The sequence below is a fragment of the Galeopterus variegatus genome, unplaced genomic scaffold (genome assembly GCF_000696425.1).
Source record: "Galeopterus variegatus unplaced genomic scaffold, G_variegatus-3.0.2 Scaffold3189, whole genome shotgun sequence".
Lineage (NCBI taxonomy): Eukaryota > Metazoa > Chordata > Mammalia > Dermoptera > Cynocephalidae > Galeopterus > Galeopterus variegatus.
In genome coordinates, this window is record NW_007729300.1 from 136,757 (window position 1) to 156,527 (window position 19,771).

General features: G+C 45.6%; 1 protein-coding gene across 4 annotated transcripts in view; it reads left to right on the top strand.

The window, feature by feature from the left end:
* The window catches only part of ATP2B4 (ATPase, Ca++ transporting, plasma membrane 4), a 95,896-nt gene extending 76,132 nt beyond the window's left edge, over positions 1-19,764 (top strand). Inside the window, exons 16-22 of one of the 4 annotated variants that reach the window (XM_008584245.1) lie at positions 5,215-5,406; positions 5,871-6,084; positions 6,578-6,789; positions 7,774-7,881; positions 9,886-10,062; positions 13,668-13,775; positions 19,344-19,764. In XM_008584245.1, coding sequence (XP_008582467.1) covers positions 5,215-5,406; positions 5,871-6,084; positions 6,578-6,789; positions 7,774-7,881; positions 9,886-10,062; positions 13,668-13,775; positions 19,344-19,661 — 1,329 coding nt within the window. In that variant the 3' untranslated portion in view covers positions 19,662-19,764. Of the gene's footprint in view, positions 1-5,214; positions 5,407-5,870; positions 6,085-6,577; positions 6,790-7,773; positions 7,882-9,885; positions 10,063-13,667; positions 14,080-19,343 lie in introns of those variants that run through there. The other 3 variants (XM_008584243.1, XM_008584242.1, XM_008584244.1) reach the window with 3 other exon arrangements.
* Positions 19,765-19,771: the final 7 nt, after the last annotated feature.

Here is a 19,771-nt window from a genome sequence, read left to right on the forward strand (position 1 = left end):
AAAAAATGTTTGGGTTTTTTATTTTTAGCAGGCAGAGCAGTTTGTTTCTGATCTTCAGGGAGGTTTAGAAGCAGCCAAATTACAAAGGACTTCCTCACCCTCAGGTAGCTTATGATTGTAAGTCTCCCGTATACAAGGGGTCTCCAAAAAGTTCATGGAAGGATTCATATTATCTTTTAATTCAATTTTTCCACAAACTTTTTGAAGTACTCTTACAGATTGAACTCTTGGTGGTTTTTAAGCAGTGGAAGGATGTTCAAGAAATTATCTTTAGAGGGCTCTCTTTTTTTAAAAAAAAAAAAAAAAGCTTTTATTCTAGGAAATTTCAAGAGTATGCAAAAGTAGGGGGAATTGTGTAATGAATCCCCATGTACATGTCACACAGTGTCAACAATTATCAACCCATGGCCAGTCTTGTTCCACCGACCCCCTCACCAGCTTCCCCCACCTCCAGCTGAATTATTTTGAAGCAAATCCAAGACATCCTGTGGTTTCATTCATAAAAATTTTAATTCCTGTCTCTAAATGATACGTATCAATAAAATATGTCTAAAAGGATCGTAATACCATTATCTCATAATAAAATTGATTCCTTATTATTATCAAATATCTCGTCAGTGTTCACATTTCCCCAATTGACTCATAAATATTTTTTAATAGCTTATTTTTCCAAATCAGAATCCAGATAAGCTTTATTCATTGCAATTTTTTTTGTTTATTTGTTTTTTTTTTTTTAAAGATGACTGGTAAGGAGATCTTAACCCTTGACTTGGTGTTATCAGCACCACGCTCTCCCAAGTGAGCCACAGGCCAGCCCTGCAATTTCTTTTTTTTTTTTTAAAAGATGACCGGTAAGGGGATCTCAACCCTTGGCTCGGTGTTGTCAGCACGACGCTCAGCCAGTGAGCAAACCGGCCATTTATATAGGATCCGAACCCACGGCCTTGGTGTTATCAGCACCGCACTCTACCGAGTGAGCCACGGGCCGGCCCTCTGCAATTTCTTAATACATCTCTTAAGTCCCTTAATCTGTAACAGTGGCTCTTGAAGTGTGCTTCTCCTTCCAGCTATACCAGCAGCACCTGGAAACCTGTAGAAATGCAGACTGTCAGTCCACACCCCAGACCTACTGAATCAGAAAGTCTGCAGTTGGGGCCCAGCAACCCATGTTTTAAGAAGTCCTCTCAGTGATTGTGATGCACCCTAAAGTTTGAGAACCACTGGTCATGTAGGATCCCTGTGTCAGGGGTCCCCAAGACTATACTTATATTCATGGATTCACTAGAAGGACTCACAGGCTCAGCATATAGTTGTACTCATGGCTAAGATTTATTCCAGCAATATAGTAAGGATACAGTCACCTGTGTCAGGGGTCCCCAAGACTATACTTATATTCATGGATTCACTAGAAGGACTCACAGGACTCAGCATATAGTTGTACTCATGGCTAAGATTTATTCCAGCAATATAGTAAGGATACAGTCTGATCGTAAGAGAAAAAGACACTGGCAGAGTCTGGCTGATTCCACTTGTCTTCCTCATGCTCTCCCTCCCAGGAGGATGCACGTACAGAGCTCATCCTTCCCCTGTTTATGAAAATGCAGCCATACGTGTGTCATGTTTCTGCCCAGGAAAACCCACAACAGATTTGGCACCAAGGTTTTCATTGGGGCTGGTCACATAGGCTCCTTCTGCCTAGCACATAACAAAATTCCAGACTCACAGAAGGAAAGCAGGTGTTTATACAAACCATAGTGTTTTAAGGCACAGTGAACCACCCTCGTCAGTTGTCGACTGGGAGCATTCGGAGAGCCAAGTTCCCAGATGCTGGACAAGGGCCAACCTTGCAAGCAGGCCTTTCTAAGGATCGCAGTCTCAGGCGGGCTGTGTTAACTCTTTCCTGTACAGTACTCTTCCATCTTTTTTTTCCTAGCTATTTAGTTTTGAAGGAACCGGGTTAATTGCTATGTAGACTATTCAAGTGTGGATTCACATAGTGTCCTTTAACATAGTGTTCTTTTGTCCCTATATTTCCTATAAACAAGTAGTTGGTTCTAGAAGCAATCAGATTCCAGATCCCTTCTTTCAGTAGGAGCTGCAAAATGATGGTATTCTAATTTTCTTTATTTATTAACTTGACTACTTCTGTAAAAAAAGATTTCCCCTTATCTGTTATGTGGTTACTCTGAGGTTCACTTCCTATATGAGAAGCAGGTTAAATGCTTGATTTTTTTCCTTTACTTACCAGTTTCCGAAATAATGAGTTGACTTTATAGGATCCTCCAAACGTGACTAAATGAGTTGTTTATTTTTTAAAGTACCATTACAAACTCACAGACTTAAGTATATTTAATGTGTTTCAATCCATTGCCCTTATTATTATTTTGATGTTCAAACTGACTCATCATTAGCCAGGAGAAGCCTCTTCAATGTTGCTGAGTCCTCTTGATAGAATTTCAGTTGTCTTTCCTAGCTGCCTTGGTTTCTTGCATGATAAGATGTTCCAGAGACATTGTGCACATTTCTTGTCCTAGATCTGTAATCGTCCATTTCTCCAAGGAGTCCTTCATTTTAATGAGAAATGGTATTTAGAGAACACAATCGGAGTGCAAGGATGTTCCTTGCTACTGCATAGATTATTGTTTTGGGGCCTTTTCAATGAACAAAGCTAAGAAATATGCTCTTTTATCTTACTTTTGTTTTTGTGTTTGTTTTAAAGATAAAATAATTTATGAGCTCATATTCGTATTTCCCATTCAAATTTAGAATTACAGAATTCTAACTTCCCAATTTCTGTTTCCAATTTTATTTGACTTCCCTAATTATACATTTGTATCTCTAAAGCTAAAACTTTTGATTCCTAATGGCATTAACATAATTATCATTTGCTTTATCCTAAAATATATGTAATAGTTTCAAAATAATAATATTAATAATAATAATACAATTAGTCTACTAAAGACAGTTAAACATTTTTCTTGTAATCCTTTTTATCCGTAGGTATATCCTAGGAATATACCATCAAATTAGTATGTTTTAAAGTCGTTTGGAACATTTTCTTTTGTGTATTTATCTACCAACTGGCTGTACCAGTTCGTTTCTATCATTTCACTTTTCATTTTAGAGATTGCTTCTTAAATTTAATTTTGTTTTCTATTTGCATAAAATAGTTACATGGTTCTAAAGTCAGATATACCAAACAAGGTATATTCATGGAAATCTGGCTTCTGTCCCTGTTACCTTCGCCCTGTTGCTTCCCTCTTAACCCCACAGGTAACTTTTTTCTTTAGTTTTTAGTTTATCTTTTTGCTTTTTAAAAATATAAGCAAGGGCCGGCCCGGTGGCGCACTGCTACAGTGCGCCGCTTGGGAAGCGCGGCGGCGCTCCCGCCCGAGGGTTCGGATCCCACATACAGACCGGTTCCCGCTCACTGGCTGAGCGAGGTGCGGGAGCAACACCGAGGGTTGTGATCCCGTTGCCGGTCCCGGTCCGGTACGGGGGCGACACTGAGGGTTGCGATCCGTTGCCGGACACGGAAAAAGACAAAAAGACAAAAAAAAAATATATATATATATATATATAAAATCAAATGTGTAATATATTTATATCCCACCGCCTTAGATAAATGACACCCTACTGTACACTCTTTTTTTCTTTCACCTTGCTTTTTTTCACTTAACACCACTGGGGATTGTTCCATACTTGTAATAATATAGCCATATTCCTCATTTTGTTTTACGGTATATTGTGTGGCATTGTGTGGCTGAGTTAAGGAATTTTTTCTTTCTTTGTCTCCACTAATCTTTTTTTTTCTTTCTTTCTTTTCTTCTTCTTCCTTTTTTTTTTTTGTTTTTTTGTTTTTTTGGCAGCTGGCCAGTATGGGGATCCAAACCCTTGACCTTGGTGTTGTCAGCACCGCACTCTAACTAACTGAGCTAACTGGCTCCGTTGACTGTATTTCCTACGACTGTCTTTCTCCTTACTCAGACTGCTTCAGTCATGCTGGCCTCCTTTCTCTTCCTTGATTCACTGCCCTTGCTGTTCCCTCTGTCTGCAATCAGATGTCCTTAGGGATACTCTCTCTACAGTAACATCTCTACTCAAATGCTTTCCCTCACCACTCTATCACACCCACTTAAGGAACTTTTTGATGGGGAACTCAGTGGTATAGTTTATCTAATGGAGACCCATTTGTTACAATCTGGATAGAAAATAATACTTCTGAGTAAAGAGAACAATTAATCTACTAGTACACAGCAAATTAAAGAATAAGGTTCCTCTGCGGGTTATAGGAGTTGCAAGATGCAGAATAGAACTATGGGCTAGGAATGTTAGGGACAGCTTTGCAAAGCAATTAGGGTTTAATTGAATGGGACTGTAAAGATAGACAGGCTTCCAAGAGATGGGGAAAAAGGATGTCTCGGGTTGGGGAAATGGTTTGACTAGAAGCCTAGGCTCTAGAAGTGAATGCAAGATGCAGGGGATTGTGAATAAACCAGTAGGATTGGCCTTGGTTTTGGTTTGGGGTTTTTTTGGCAGCTGGCTGGTATGGGGAACCAAACCCTTGCCCTTGGTGTTATACACTGGTAGGTTTTGAGCAGAAAGATTACATAATGGCAGGTTGGAAAATGAATCAGGGCCCACTTGTTGGGGGCATGGACTGCCAGGCTGGAAAGTTTACTACTTTGAAAGCACAGCTTTCAATCATTGATGTGTCTGTTTAGAAACCTTTAGTGGCTCCCCCATGACAGGATTTTGAACAAGGAAAGAACACCTGAACTGTGCTGCCGGACTACTAATCCTAGGACAAAATGTAGGGTTTTTTAAAGGTGCGGGGGACAAGGACTTAAGTAAGATACTGGCAGTGGCAAAAGAAATAGAATTTGGTAGTGGAATAGATAAGATTTGTTCCCTATCTTTCAGTTTCCAAGGTAGGGGGAATGGGACGGGAGGGAGGAAGAGATATCAAAGATGAGTAATTCCCAGTCTGAAGTTCAGGAGTAAGGCAGTGGCATGAGGCCCCGGCCCTCTTTTCTCTAGGGTGACAGTGACACGCTTTCTCCTCATTTTCTTTTGTGTGGCTAATGTGCCCTCTAGTGTTTACACATAGCTCTGAAGCTTCTCGGAGGTCAGGAAGTGGACTCTGGGGTCGGAATGCAGGTAAGCTGTGCTTTATCCAGCTCCTCACCTTTCTCCGTCCCCATCTCACGTCAGGGTATTGCAGGCACGGATGTAGCAAAGGAGGCATCAGACATCATTCTAACGGACGACAACTTCACCAGCATCGTGAAGGCAGTGATGTGGGGACGAAACGTCTATGACAGCATCTCCAAGTTCCTGCAGTTCCAGCTCACTGTCAATGTGGTGGCTGTGATCGTGGCTTTCACTGGAGCCTGTATCACTCAGGTGAAGTGGGTGTGGGCCGGGCTAAGATGGGGCGGGTGGGTGAGGCAGGGACTAAGGAACACAGGGTAGGCGACACAGTGTGTCTACTGAGAATAAGGACAAGGGTTTTCCCAGTGATGTTGGGGCAGGATAAAGCTCTGCTAGGTCCACTGATGCCATCTGCTTATGTGGAATAATGATAATTTACCTGCCGTTAATTTAGCACTTATGCATCAGCCACTGTAATGAGCACTTGTATTTACTATCTTTTCTTTAAAAACAAACTTGCAATGTTGATATTGTTATCCCCATTTCACGGGTGAGGAACCTGAAGTCTAAAGAGGTTAAGTGACTTTCTCAAGGCCACTCAGCTAATAAGGTGGGTAGTGGGAGCTAAGCCATCTCAAAGGCAAAGGTACGGCTGGTGAGTGAGGTGGGGGTGGTTTCTCAGGAAGGCTAAAAGGATTGCTGCTTCTTCCCACCAGGATTCCCCATTGAAGGCTGTGCAGATGTTGTGGGTTAATCTAATCATGGACACTTTTGCTTCACTGGCCCTGGCCACCGAGCCCCCTACGAATTCTCTGTTGAAGCGTCGCCCCTATGGCCGAAATAAGCCCCTGATCTCACGTACTATGATGAAGAACATCTTGGGCCACTCGGTCTATCAGCTCACTGTCATCTTTTTCCTTGTCTTTGCCGGTGAGCCACACAGGTGGGGGTGGGGTGGGCGTGGGATAGTGGTTGGGGCGCTGGATGGAGACGGAGGCAGGCAATGGCCTGAGGAAGGAAGGTAACGTGGGAGCAAGCGGAGCACAGACCAGGAATAACAGCAGCTTCCTGTGTCCCCACTGCATGGTGCATTATCCTATTTTATGTACTTCTCTTAAGAATTTCACAAGGGTGACTTTGTTATCCCTTTTTTAAAGATGAGACAACTCAAGCTTAGGTCACATAATGAGTAAATAGTAGCATTAAAATTCAAGCCTATGTCTACATGACTCCAGTGTACACTGCAAGAGGGTCAGATATTGAGACCAGGGCTAACATTTAAGATATTTGATAACTAGTATAGCTCCGATACTGACCAGTTAGAATGGACATCGGCCACAAGCCACCAGCATGGCCGTACCAAGGTGTTCTGACTCCTAGTGCAGACCACACTCACCCTCCAATGCTTCTCTCTCCACACTAGGTGAGAAATTCTTCGACATTGATAGTGGGAGGAAGGTACCTCTACATTCACCACCCAGCCAGCACTATACCATTGTTTTCAACACCTTCGTGCTGATGCAGCTCTTCAATGAAATTAACTCCCGAAAGATCCATGGAGAGAGGAATGTCTTTGCAGGCATCTACCAGAACCTCATCTTCTGCTCTGTAGTCTTGGGCACATTTGTCGGCCAGGTGAGATTCTATCCGGAGTTGGGGTAGAAGGTCTGGGAGGATGAAGGCCAGAAACTGGGGGTCAGGATTCCCTAAGTATCCAGGAAGAAAAGTAAGAGAGTAATAGGGAGTGCGGCTGTGGGTTGAACACTTTGGGGTTCCCAGTTTGCTTCCATTTATACATTGTTCTAGAACTGGAGCCCAGTGTGTCACATGCTGCAGTGCAAGGCAGCATGTTGATTGCAAATAAAGACTTGTAGAATATTTTCAGATCTTTCTAAATACACAGAAATTTCACAAAGGGACCAAGAGAAGGGTCACTCTCTCTTAGCCCCTTTCCACGCCTCCTGCAGCATACATGAAATGTGTGTGAACACGTAGTACGGGCTCTCTCTGTGTTCCTGTCCCTTTGTTCTGAAAGGGCTCGTGGTAGAAAATGATGCACAATTCAGAGAGAAAGGGAAGTGATGCAGTTGACATAGAAGCCTGGCTTGGGCTCCTCCTGTGGGAACTAGGGTCAAGGGCATGGCTGCTCTGGTGGTAAAAGTGTCGGTCCCCTTCCTCCTTGCCCTAATCAGAGGTACAGTAAAACATCTGTGCATACAAGAGAGTATGAGATTGTCACATGACAAAAGAGCTCCTGCCCTGTCCCTCAGCAGAGTACCTCCCTCATTCGCCCCCATCCTCAGTTCCTCTTCTCCATCGCTGTGCTCTCTCTCTGTCACCCACTCACTTTAATCACAAGGAGCCACCAGCTGCCCTCGCTTTCCCGGATCTTACATTAGTCATAGTCATAGAAACTGTGTCTGTCTCCCCAGCAGAGTGCTCTGTTGGTGTGTCTCCCCTTCTCCCCTTCTCCTCTTTTTAATTTCTTCTTTCCTCTTCTCCAGTAAGCAAATTGGGATTTGTACCACTAGGATCCTGGGACAGGGGTGTGATGTAGCTTTGGTGGCCTTCCCTGTGACTCACCTCCCTGATGGTGAGCTGCCCCTTTCTCTGTTTTAGGTTCTCATTGTGGAATTTGGGGGAACACCCTTCAGTTGTACAAAACTCAGCCTGTCCCAGTGGTTGTGGTGTCTCTTCATTGGCATTGGAGAACTTCTGTGGGGCCAGGTGAGTACTGGCACGCCCTCCCCATGCATTCACACCACCTGCAGACCTCTCCTCTCATGAGATGGAACAGGCAACTGTGGAGCCGCCCCTGCTGCTTGTCTTCATCTTCCCCTGTCCTCCTTCCACCCAAGTTTTAAAGTTCTTTCTGTCTCATAGGGTCCCAAGGTGGAATGATCAGGGCCCGCCACTCCAGAGGCTTCAGATCTCTTCTCTAACTGTGCCTGGAGGCAGGCAAATCCCTTAGCTTCTCTGAAATAGGAGTCGAACTTTTCAGAGAAATTTTGCAAAAAAACATGAAGGGTCTTAGAAGAGTTTACAAAGCACGTGTCTTTATTCTACGAAGCAGCAGTCTGGCTGTGGGCTGCTGCTGTAACATGATTCAGGGCTCCCCAGCCTCTTCTGTTTCTTACCATGGCTTTCTCTGGGTTGAATGCCTGCCTCTGACCTGAGACAGATAAATTCAGATTTACAAGATCGCTAGAGAAGCAGTGTAGCATATGGTTCAGAGCATGGACTCTGGGGATGACTGTCTGGGTTTGAATCCTGGCTTTCCTTTCTACAAGCTGAATCACCTTGGGCAAGTTACTTAAGCACTGTGTGCCTCGGTATCCTCGACTTAGGATAACAGGGCCGTTGTTGATCGTTGTTAATCAGTAAATTGGTTACTAGACAGAAAAGACTTAAAACAATGTCTAGTACCTTGTAAGTACTAAGTAAATGTTACTGTTAATTATAGTAATATCGTCATGTCTGGTAAGAGTTTCATTCCTTCCATAATACCACTTTTCCAGTCTCCCTTGTCCTCAGCTCTGGCCTGGGCTGTACCTCTCTTTGCAAACCCCGGTTCTCTGCTGATCATCTGTTAGTGACCAGCCACCTGTGTAATGGAGGCTTTGCCATAACTGGCCCCAAAGAGCCCTCCCCAGAGCTGTGGGCCTTCCCACTTGGACCTGCTAGTTGTTTCTTTCACATCTCCTAGATGCCTCCCTGACTAGCCCTAATCCCAATTCCTAACCCAGTTCCCTCCACCCTCTCCTGTTGGATGAAGTTGATTTCCCAGTGGTTTCCTAGAGCAGTTTGCACTTGAGTGAGGCTTGGTTGTTTCACCTGTCATTTGAAACTATCTTCTGGGTCTGGTCTCGCACATGGCTGTGAGACCTCGATACCAGATAACAGCCTTTCTTCTGTATCACAGCGGCTCCTTCCAATACCCAAAAGCAGAGCTTTGACATTCTGCCCATTTCAAAACACGTGGCTCCATATTGGACCGTCCAAACAGTCCCTCTTTCCCACCTGAGCCCTGTCTACTGCTCTTGTTTGTAAAGGAGAAGTGACTGATAGGTGCCAAGATGCCAAGTCATTTATTTTGAATTGCAAGCCCACCCTACTGCTCCACCTCTTCTGATAATACTCATGTGTCCCTTCTTTCATGGCCTGTCCTACCTACTTCCTCACCCCAAGCCCAAGAAAACTTTTAGTATCCTTTCACTATAGCTTTATAACACAAGAGCTGCTTTGCATATGGTAACCAAGAAGGGGGTCATTCGCTTCCAACCCCCTTCTCTGCCCTTTGCCCGTACACTTTCAATGTGAACTTCTTCTCCCCAGACTGTTTTCCTCCAGCTGCTGGTCTCTGTGCTTCCCTGCTGTGTACCATGCATTACAGTTCTGTTTTCCTTAAAAGCCAGATAGAAAAATGGAAAGGAAGAACCGAGACAGAAAGAGGAAAATGCAGTATATAGGTAGGCAAATGGCTGGTAGATTACTGAAATATAAATTCTCTTTTGTACATCCATAAATACAGAGAACCTTCCTGAGAGTTTGACAGTTCGGGGCACTTGGCGAATGTCGCCTGAACAGACTGATGCCTCTCCCCACTGCTGTCCCGGTGGGAAGAGTGACAGGACAAGAATAACCCACCCAGGGGCCTGACCCGTGGGAGCCGATTGACAGCTCTTCTCACTCTGCTTCTGCTGTCTCCCCTCTCCCTGTGCCCGTCCTCAGGTAATCTCTGCAATACCCACCCAATCCCTGAAGTTCCTGAAGGAGGCTGGGCATGGCACCACCAAAGAGGAGATCACCAAGGATGCCGAGGGCCTGGATGAGATTGACCATGCAGAAATGGAGCTGCGCCGAGGCCAGATCCTCTGGTTCCGGGGCCTGAACCGTATCCAGACTCAGGTACTCTGATAGTGGCCTTCCCTCACTCTAGGAAAAGAAACCTCCCCACCTTGGGAGGCGACGGGAGGGCAACAGTTCTTGGTGGCCAGCATCTCTCCCCTTTCTGAGGCTCACTACTCATGGGCGGCCATAGCTCCCCAGCTTTGGGACAGACAGGAGCAGAGGTATCTGTGTGGGCTCCTCCGAGAGGAGAGTGGTCAAAGGACCTAGACCACGGGACACTATTAGTATAGTCCTCTAGCTTTGGGTTGGTTCTAACGCCCACTCTCCGGCCCTCTGTCAGGTGGCAAGCTTCCTGCCAAGTTCTCTTGCAAACACTAGACCTGACCTCAGGGTGGGAGGGCAGAGTCTTTCCCTACCCTTCAGCAGGAAGGCGTTAGGCGACATCTCTGTGCCAACATCCCCAGCAGACATTCAGTGTAATGCCCTCACCCAGCCATTATGGTTATCTGGAGGGATCTTTGTAAAGGAAACCCTCTTATATCTTCCCCACTGAAAATTTAAGGCCGTGGTGGGGAATCTGATGGTTAAGTGTACATAAATGACAAAAGTCTCCCAATGCCTGAGTATCTTTTGCAGAATTCAGACTCGCTTCCTGACAAGGAAGAAGCTGTAATTTCTTCAAACCTTTTTCCTTCTTGCAATTTCTGAAATGGGATAGAATCTGCTGTTAAGTCCTCTGCAGTAACTTTTTCCCCCACCTTCAATGCAACAGGTATAACTCCCTTCTACTGGGTGCATGGGCAGTTCTAGGCATTGATAATTCCATCTTTCCCTGCTCTCACCCCAACATACCTTTATGTTATAATCCTGAGATTTCCCACATCAAGAAACTGTAAGTTCCAAAGTCTCTGGGGTGCTCTCCCGAGAACAGACCTGTTTCTCTCTGCTGACTGGCTGGAGATCCCAAAAATAAGTTTTACTCTCTCACATCGGCCTTGCAGATGGTTTAGAAAGTTCCGCAGTCAACCCCTCCCCTTTAGTGATAGGGAAAACAGATGAAATGAATATTCTAAACTACTTACCTGGTAGGAACTTATTTCCCATGGGTGAGACCACAGATGGAAAAGTGGAAAAGAAGGGCTAGGTAGGGAACCTTGCAGTTCCTTTCCCTTCTCCCCAGTTCCTTTTCTCAGAAAGGGAAATTCCAGCAGGACCTGCACAAACTGCCTTGTGTCCAGAGTGCCCATGCCCACTCCTACCCCACCCCATCCCCCAGGCTGCTGAGTCCACCAAGTACCCATAGAACCTGGCGCCTTTGGCTCCCGTCTCTGAAGCCCCCAGTGCTTTATTTTGGGTCTGCTCTTTTCAAAAATAACCTGTCTTTGCTTTTCTTCCCTTCAGGGTCGCCTGCCTCCTATTCTACTATGTGATTTTTTTCCTAGCCAGGATTCCCTCATTCTAATGCCTTCTCGCTCCTTGCCAGTCTTCTCTCCTGGGGGGACTGAGGTTCAGGGGTCTTCCTTCCCCTCCGCTACCAATTTTCATTCCCTCGACTATGCACCTATCTGTCTGGTTCCACTGCCTACAGTAGCTTTAGGTGTACTACCTCTCCCTGCTGGAGCATGAGGCAGTTGGGCAGGAATGGCATAAAAGCCTATACCTAAGCACCAAAGGTAACCTGTTAAAGATTCCACAATGACCAAATCCATGCCATTCCAGTGTGCACCTGACTCTAAACAAATGAGGCTGACTGTGCTAATGTACATCACAGGTACCTGAGGCCCACTCCTGGCATCAACACTTCAGCTCTGGTAGGATTCTAACAAAATCCCCTGCCATCTGATTGTTGATCCTCGTTATTCTGATTGCAACCCTCGGGGGTGGGAGGTGTTGCCAAGCTATTATCCAGTCCTGGTTGGGATTTCCCCTTACTGGTTCTAGGCTATTCCTCCCTTCTCCTTTTCTCTTTAGTTTTTAGGAAGCTAAAGCCGCTAGAAATCAAAAGTGTGGGAAACTTAAAGGCTAGAATCTTGGGAAGGTCAACCTGGGATCCAGTTTTTTATTGTGGAGGTTGGGACCTTGTATCCCTAATAAGCACTGTGATTACTGGTTCTAGGCTATTCCTCCCTTCTCCTTTTCTCTTTAGTTTTTAGGAAGCTAAAGCCACTAGAAATCAAAAGTGTGGGAAACTAAAAGGCTAGAATCTTGGGAAGGTCAACCTGGGATCCAGTTTTTTATTGTGGAGGTTGGGACCTTGTATCCCTAATAAGCACTGTGGAAAGTATCTACAACCCCTCTTCTGTGGAGCTAGAACCCTTCTGGAGTGTAACTCTTTCCTCCTGTGGGTTCAGGCTCCTCAGTCCACTGGAACTGAAAACTATAATGTGAGGAAGGGATGGTGCTTTTGCTCAAACTTTGATCTGCATCCAGAAACTAACCCTAAACATTTCATGGCTTCTCAGGAATTTTTATCAGTATGAGCAACTGTCTGACTCACAAGGTGCCTGCTTCCTCATTTTCTCTCCCGGGGCAAGAAAGTCAGATCAATGCTATCGGCACCTTTCCTGCACTCTTGATAGACTAACCCTTGGTATTACGGGGGTGGGTAGTTCTGAGATTATTTCTGGGATTATTCTACCAGATCCATGAAGGACAAAGGGAATTCCTTTTGATGTGTTCCTTATTACTTAGAGGTCAGGGATAAGTCCGATAGATTTGATTGAAGCCCCAGGTCAAGACCATTGTTGGAAAACGAACAGCACTAATTGCCTCTGTCTCTGAGAAGCACCCTACAAACCAGAGAATGCTTGGGTTGCCTAGAACTGCAGCTGTTCACCACCAACAACAACCAAAAACTTCCTCCCCTCCCTCAGTCTAACTGCTGAGTTATTCACAGCATTTCTGCCACACATTTCAGGATCTCCAATGCGTCAATGCAGCTAGTGGCATTCTCTCTGCTGGACCTGGCCACTGGATTCCCAAGCTCCATTCTTAGGAGTCCTGTCCCCATTAGCCCAGGGAGAGGGTATCTCAGAGAAGATACCCAGAAGAGGATAAGCAGGGGCCTTTCCACCATGGCTACCTATGTATGGGCTACTACACTGCCTGTGTTTTTTCTCTAAACACGAGTTATTTTCCTGGAAAATCTGCAAAGTAGATAGTTTAATTGGTTTAGAGGTTCCCAAGCCTTGAAATTCAATAATATGTACTTTGCATTTTACTTAGTATCTTAAATTGCATGGATTTTTTTTTAAAACTACAGGTCAAAATAGTGAATATGCTGCTAGTCTCTGTCTAGCTGTTAGGAGTAATGGGGTGGAGGAAGTGCTGTTAAATCTTAAATACTCTTCGACGCCTGTACACCTAAAACATCCACCAAAGATTAAAAGGGAAGATAAAATTGGATTCTGGATGGGTGTTTGGACTCCATGGCAAATTGTTCCTTAAATGAAGTGTGATGTATGATTAACGTTTCCCCCCCACTTCCCGTTCTCCTTACGATTGCTTTGTGCGTGAGGGACTCTCTCCTGCCTTCCATCTCCTGTCTCCCTTTCCCAGCTACTTCCATCCATCTTCTCCAACCCTCCGTGACCCTCCCTTCCTCTTTCTTCACTTCTCTCTGACTGTGGAGCAAAGCTGTCTCACTCTCTGATTCTTTGCAGATCGACGTAATTAACACATTCCAGACGGGAGCCTCTTTTAAGGGAGTCCTAAGGCGACAGAACATGGGTCACCACCATGATGTAAAACTTGCTCCTAGCTCGTCCTATGTAGCAGTTGCACCAGTCAGATCTCCCCCCACCACTTCTGTTGCTGCTGCTGTTTCATCTCCTACCATGGGCAGTGAGTGATAGTCTATTGTGATGCATGATTTGCTAAAATGACCACAAGAGAGCACGTAGCATCCACTTTAACCAACCGTGGTTATCTTTCCCTTTTGGCTTTTCCCTTTGATCTTTTGACTTAAGGGAAGAAAAGACAAAAATCCCACTCTCAAGCCAGGCTGTGCGCCCTTTTATTTATTTATTTTTTTAAATGTTGAAAAGGTATTAAACTTAACCATTTTAAAGACAATAATCCTGTCTTCTGATTGTTCCTCTGTGTTGCTTGTTTCTTCCTTTTCTTGAGTTTTTCTGTTCTGTTTTGCTTTGCTTTGCCTAGTTTTTTGCTGCTGCTGTTGTTGTCTGCTTTGTTTGGGTATGTGGTTGCTCTCCTCTCCTCCTGCTGCTTTGAGTCTAAACTCTACTTTCTAAGCTTAGACATGAGGTTAGGCTGAATGAACACGCAGGAACTCTCTTTACTAGGTGGGGAGCGACTGTGGGATCTCCTAAAGGAAGGTATGAAGGGAGCTACTGTGCCCAAGGGTTCTAACCAGTGGACCTGTCACAGTTAAGCCAATATTGAACTTCACTAGGTGGGGAGCGACTGTGGGATCTCCTAAAGGAAGGTATGAAGGGAGCTACTGTGCCCATGGGTTCTAACCTGTGGACCTGTCACAGTTAAGCCAATATTGAACTTTATCACTAATAATAGTCCTTTTGGCTACCACTGTATTATTAGCTGACAATATTAGCATAAAAGTTGTAGCTGGATGTGAAGAAAAAAAGGTAGTTCAGTTGAAATATACAGGGCTGAGCATCCCTGTGATTTTGCTTTGCAGGGTCTTTAATCCAAACTCTGGCTTAAGAATCAATTAATTCACATCTGGGTAGGAGAAATATATGAAAGTGTCAAAATAACTTACTTTTTCTTCATTTACTAAAAATTTTTTTAGGAGTTTCTGAAGAACAACTCTTCTTTTGCTTCTCCTTTTCTCTAGATTGATCATTGCATCAATAGCCCTTTGTATCTTATTTCGCACACAAACTTTTAAGACCCCCCTCCCTGGGCCGAGCCCATGGTGCACTCGGGAGAGTGCAGCGCTGGGAGTGCAGCAGCGCTCCCGCCGCGGGTTCGGATCCTATATAGGGATGACCGGTGCGCTCACAGCACTCACTGGCTGAGCGCGGTGCGGCCGGTCTCAAAAAGGACAAAAAAAAAAAAGAAAAAGAAAAAAAGAAGACCCCCCTCCCCTTTCTCAGCCCACCTTTCGTAGGGATGCTGTCAGCTCTCCACCTAGGATCTGGTGTTCCCATTGGTGGGTTGTTGCATTCTTGCTAATGCTTATGACTTCCTATTCCTGGTCATTTTACCTTCCCCAAATGGGACACAGAGAGGAGAGAGAAGGCAGCCAGCTCTTTGCTGACAGTCCTGTTAAGGTATTTGGTGGGGAAGGATTTTCTCTGTATGAAACATACGGTGAGCATTCAGTCCGTGCATTCCTTCCCCACGCCCAGCCCCGCTCTCCAATTCTGCAACGGGAGAGTGGAGAAAGAGCAGTTACACTGTCTGTGGTTCACATGGTGATGAGCTGGGCAGGTGACCAGACTCAGATTTGTTTTTTCCTTTTAGCCACTTGTTAAGTGGTCTGGTGTGAGATTTGAAGTTGGGGTTGATGTAGATGCATACTGTTTCTTCAGGCCCAAAGGCAGGCAAGAAAGAACTAGATAAGTCTTACCCTGCAAGTATCCAAGAGCCTCTCACTCTAGTCCTTCCATATTCCTCTCTTAATTCCTTTTTTCTTCTAGTTTTTCTCTCCCCTTCTAACTAGCTTCTATTCTTAATCATCCCTCTCTGGTAGGAAGTGTTAATGTCAGATGTCCCAGTGGTTCGATGGTGGCAGAAGACAGAGCCCAGTGGGCTCCTGTAGAGGAACTGGTAGAGGGTATGCCCCAAACCCTCAAAGGCTAGAATAGAAGATCAGAGGAGAGGCAGGCTACCCCTGCTCTTTCTCCAGCTGTGCCTTCACACTGGGAGGTCCAGAAGTTATAGTCATTTGTTTTAAAACTCTCTTTCCCATTCCAAATCTCCAAATGAATGAAACTATTTGTCCAACCTGCATTAGATAGATCTCTAAGATTTCCCTCTATAGGGAGGCCCTAATCTTTCTTTTCTTCTGGTTTCTGAAAAGGGAGCAGAAAACGACAGCATTCCAGCTAAGAAATGGAGTCTTCATCCACACACTCATTGAGCTCTGGAGAGTAGCCTTTAGCATTTAAACCTCATCTAAGGTCAAGGCTGGTCAGGGCTCCTGAGTCATGAAAAAGAGTTGCCCTTCAATCAGCCACTTTCACCTGTAGGGGAGGGGCCCCAGAAGAAACATTTCCCAGAGGTTTTGAGAAATGATGACCAGTGAAGGGCTGATTGGCCGAGTAGAGAGTGCTCGAAGCTTTCGCCGCACTCACCTCACTAGCCCCATCTCGTCCGCATACACTGTTCGCACACCAGGCACCATGCTCCAAGAAGGGAAGATGCCAGCCCTTGGGGTGGATTGGTGGTGGTACACTGTGTGATTGTTCACCAGCGTGTGTTCTCTGAGGAGCATTCTGGCACAGCCCCATGCCCTCTACCCCTTAACCCCTCTCTCTACCCACCAGGCCAGGTGGTGCAGCCTGGCTCTCTGACCCTTTACCTGGGCTTCCCTTACAGCTGGTTTCCCTTTAGATTCCAGAAGTCCTGCAGTCTAGCTGGATGACTGTTCCTTGATCCCCCAAAGAAGGTTTCCCTATTTTGTCCATCTACCCATCCCTGATTCACTTTTATTTCCCTCATTCTTCACCTGTAAAAGTATCATTGGTCACTCCAACAGGTAAGAGGAAAAAATCAGAAAACAGGACTCCAGACCCTCACTCCAACCCCAATTTTTAAAAATTCTAAAGTGAACTTCCTGTATAATTGTTTCTATAAAGTATTCGATCATTTTTAAAAAATAGAAGCAGGATGTTTGAAAATCACTGATATCAAAGATGATAAACGGATGGTATCAAGGCACCTGCTCTCCTGTAGTGCTCATTAAAAATTTTGAGATCTCAGGAGCAGATGAAAAGTGTGGGCTATATTACCACTCCTGCAGGAGGTGGGATAGCTTTGGCTCTATCCCTTGGTCAGTATATCTGTCCCAAGGGAGAAGGCATTGGGTTTGGGCTCCTCTTACCCTACCTCCCTCTAAGACTGGATGTAGATCAGTGAAAATTGGGACCTCCTGAAAACCAAACAGAGCCTCATTCCATCTGATCTCATGTAGATCTGGAGCAAAAGCAACATGACAGGCAAAATTCAGCCATAACACGGTCAGTAGGAAGCATAGAAGGATGGAAAAGGGGGTCCTCACTTTCCGTTCAGCATGGTGAGTGTGTGCCCAGGTTCCATGACTCTTAGCTGAGGGGTTGAGCCAATACTACTGAGTGGCAAGGACTCTTCTGCCATCTAAGCTCTGAGCACCCTCAGTCCTGGGAGGGTCTGCAGGTGTGGTGGAGTGAGGCAGGGTAAGAAAAGCCTCAGTGAGCAGAAGTACAGTCTTCTCCAAAGAGGAGGGGCCAACAGGACTGATGGCGAACCTTCCATGCACAGTGTTTGCGAAGGTCTAGACAGGGGCAGGAAGCACTGGGACAGGCAAGCCCACCAGTTTATTGGGCTCTCTCTGTGCTCTGCTGTCTCCACACTCTTGCCTCTTTTCCAGGAACGTATTTTTTTGCTTAAACAGCAGAGGAATGAAAGAAGTGCTCTATCCCAACATGCATCACCCCTCTCTGTCCCCTCCCACCTCTACAATTTCTCCTCTTTCTTTTTTGCTGACCGGCAACGGGATCACAACCCTCGGCGTCGCGCCCGCACCGGGGACCCTCTGTCCCCTCCCACCTCTACAATTTCTCCTCTTTCTTTTTTGCTGACCGGCAACGGGATCGCAACCCTCGGCGTCGCGCCCGCACCGGGGACCGGTAATGGGATTGCAACCCTCGGTGTTGCGCCCGTACCGCGCTCAACCAGTGAGCGGGAACCGGTCTCCACATGGGATCCGAACCCTCGGTGGGAGCGCCGCCTCACTCCCAAGCGGCGCACTCTCCAGTGCGCCACTGGGCCGGCCCGAGGGAAGAATTTTTGAACAAGACTAGGATTGGTCACCTCCCAACAACTAAAACTGTCCTACAACCACTTACTTTTCCCTGGCCTCTCTCTCCAACTTCGTGGGGATCCAACCCTCTCCCCCACCCCAGATCTACCACCCCAGGTTCTAAGCCACACCTCAGAGAGATCTACAATTCAGAAAAGCAGAGCTGCCAAGAGAGCTGGTGCCTTCAGATAAGCAAAGGCTATTTGCAGGGACCAATTACTGTCACTTTTTTCCTCTTGACTCTGAATTGACCGAGATCCTTCCTTTTTTGTGCAATAGAACAAAGATTTTGACACAGGGCAATGCGTTTTTCTTTGCCCAGTAAAACTGCCAATTGTTTCCTTTCCTGCATCCCCTTTATCCACCCCATCAGAAAGGCCATTTGTTTATAGTGCTGCCTCCTGGATTAGGTTTCACTTCTTGGTCCCTTCCTTTCCCTTTGCCACATAAGATCGTGTTCCTGTGCACAATTTGGAAACAGCTGGAGAAGGCGGCATGATTGGCACAGTTGCTGTCAGAGGCGTGGACATGAACTTGAGTTGTGAGAGCCAGGTCTTCTCTCTGTAGGCAGGAAAAGGCATTTTTGACACTTGTGTTTTATCTCATCTTCTAGGGGAGGGACTGAAGGAGTGGAGTTCTGCTTTTTTGGAGGGGAGGGGATACAGTAGAGTTTGTGGGGTGTGATACGTGCATGTCTCCTGACTGAAATGGCAAATTATTAAATCGAAGAGTTTTGACTTCCTGCATGCTGCTGACACAAATGAAGATCGGTTTGTCTGCCTGGCTGCACGGTATCTGTGGTCACTTGTCACCCAACATGTATTATGTGCAGATTGGTATATGTTGGCTCTTTGAGGGTTTTAAACAGATAACTAAACTTCAATGTATCATTTTTTCATTTCACATTCACAAAATGTTTGGCCTCAACACAGAAATTTACACGTCTGTATCATCTTTTAAGTTTGGCTGTTAATTTGCACCTAGTTCCAATGTCCTTGCCCTCCATCGAAAAGAACTAATGAATCTTTTTGTTTTCTGTTTCATTGTAAGAGTGGATTGTCTGGGAATGCTAACTTTGCTTTGGGTTTTCTACTTTTTTTGAACGCAGCTTTTGAAACATGCTAGTTGTTTGCCATCTCTCACCTCACCCCACCCCAGTGCTTGAAATCTGAACCATGTGATGTTTCTAGTGCCCGTGATCTCTCCTCACATGTTTGGTCTTGGTTGCTGAGCAGTCATGTTTTGTAGTTTGGGTTTTGCTTCTCTCCTCCAACCACCAGTTCCTTGTTTTGCTAGCCGATTCTCACTTCTCGTCTTTCTCCTCCTCCTTTTCCTTCCCCTCGTGTAGATCAAAGTGGTCAAAGCATTCCATAGTTCCCTCCACGAAAGCATTCAGAAACCCGGGAACCAAAACTCCATCCACAACTTCATGACCCACCCTGAGTTCTTCATAGATGAGGAGTTGCCACCACGAACACCACTCCTGGACGAGCAAGAGGAAGGAAACCTTGACAAGGTTTTTAAGTCTGGGGGTAAGGTGCTCCCGTCAGATGATGAGGTCACTCCATATGCCAACAAAAACAACAATGCAGTGGAGCACAGCCAGGTGCAAATCGTGGCCTCCCGCTCGGACAGCCCTGTGCACAGCCTGGAGACGTCGGTTTGAACTTTCATTCTCGGACTCCCATATCTGCTTTCCCTGTTTTCTTTTTTATCTATTCCGTCTGTGAGGTGATGATGGGACTTTTCACTTTCATGTCAGCTGCTCCCAAGTGG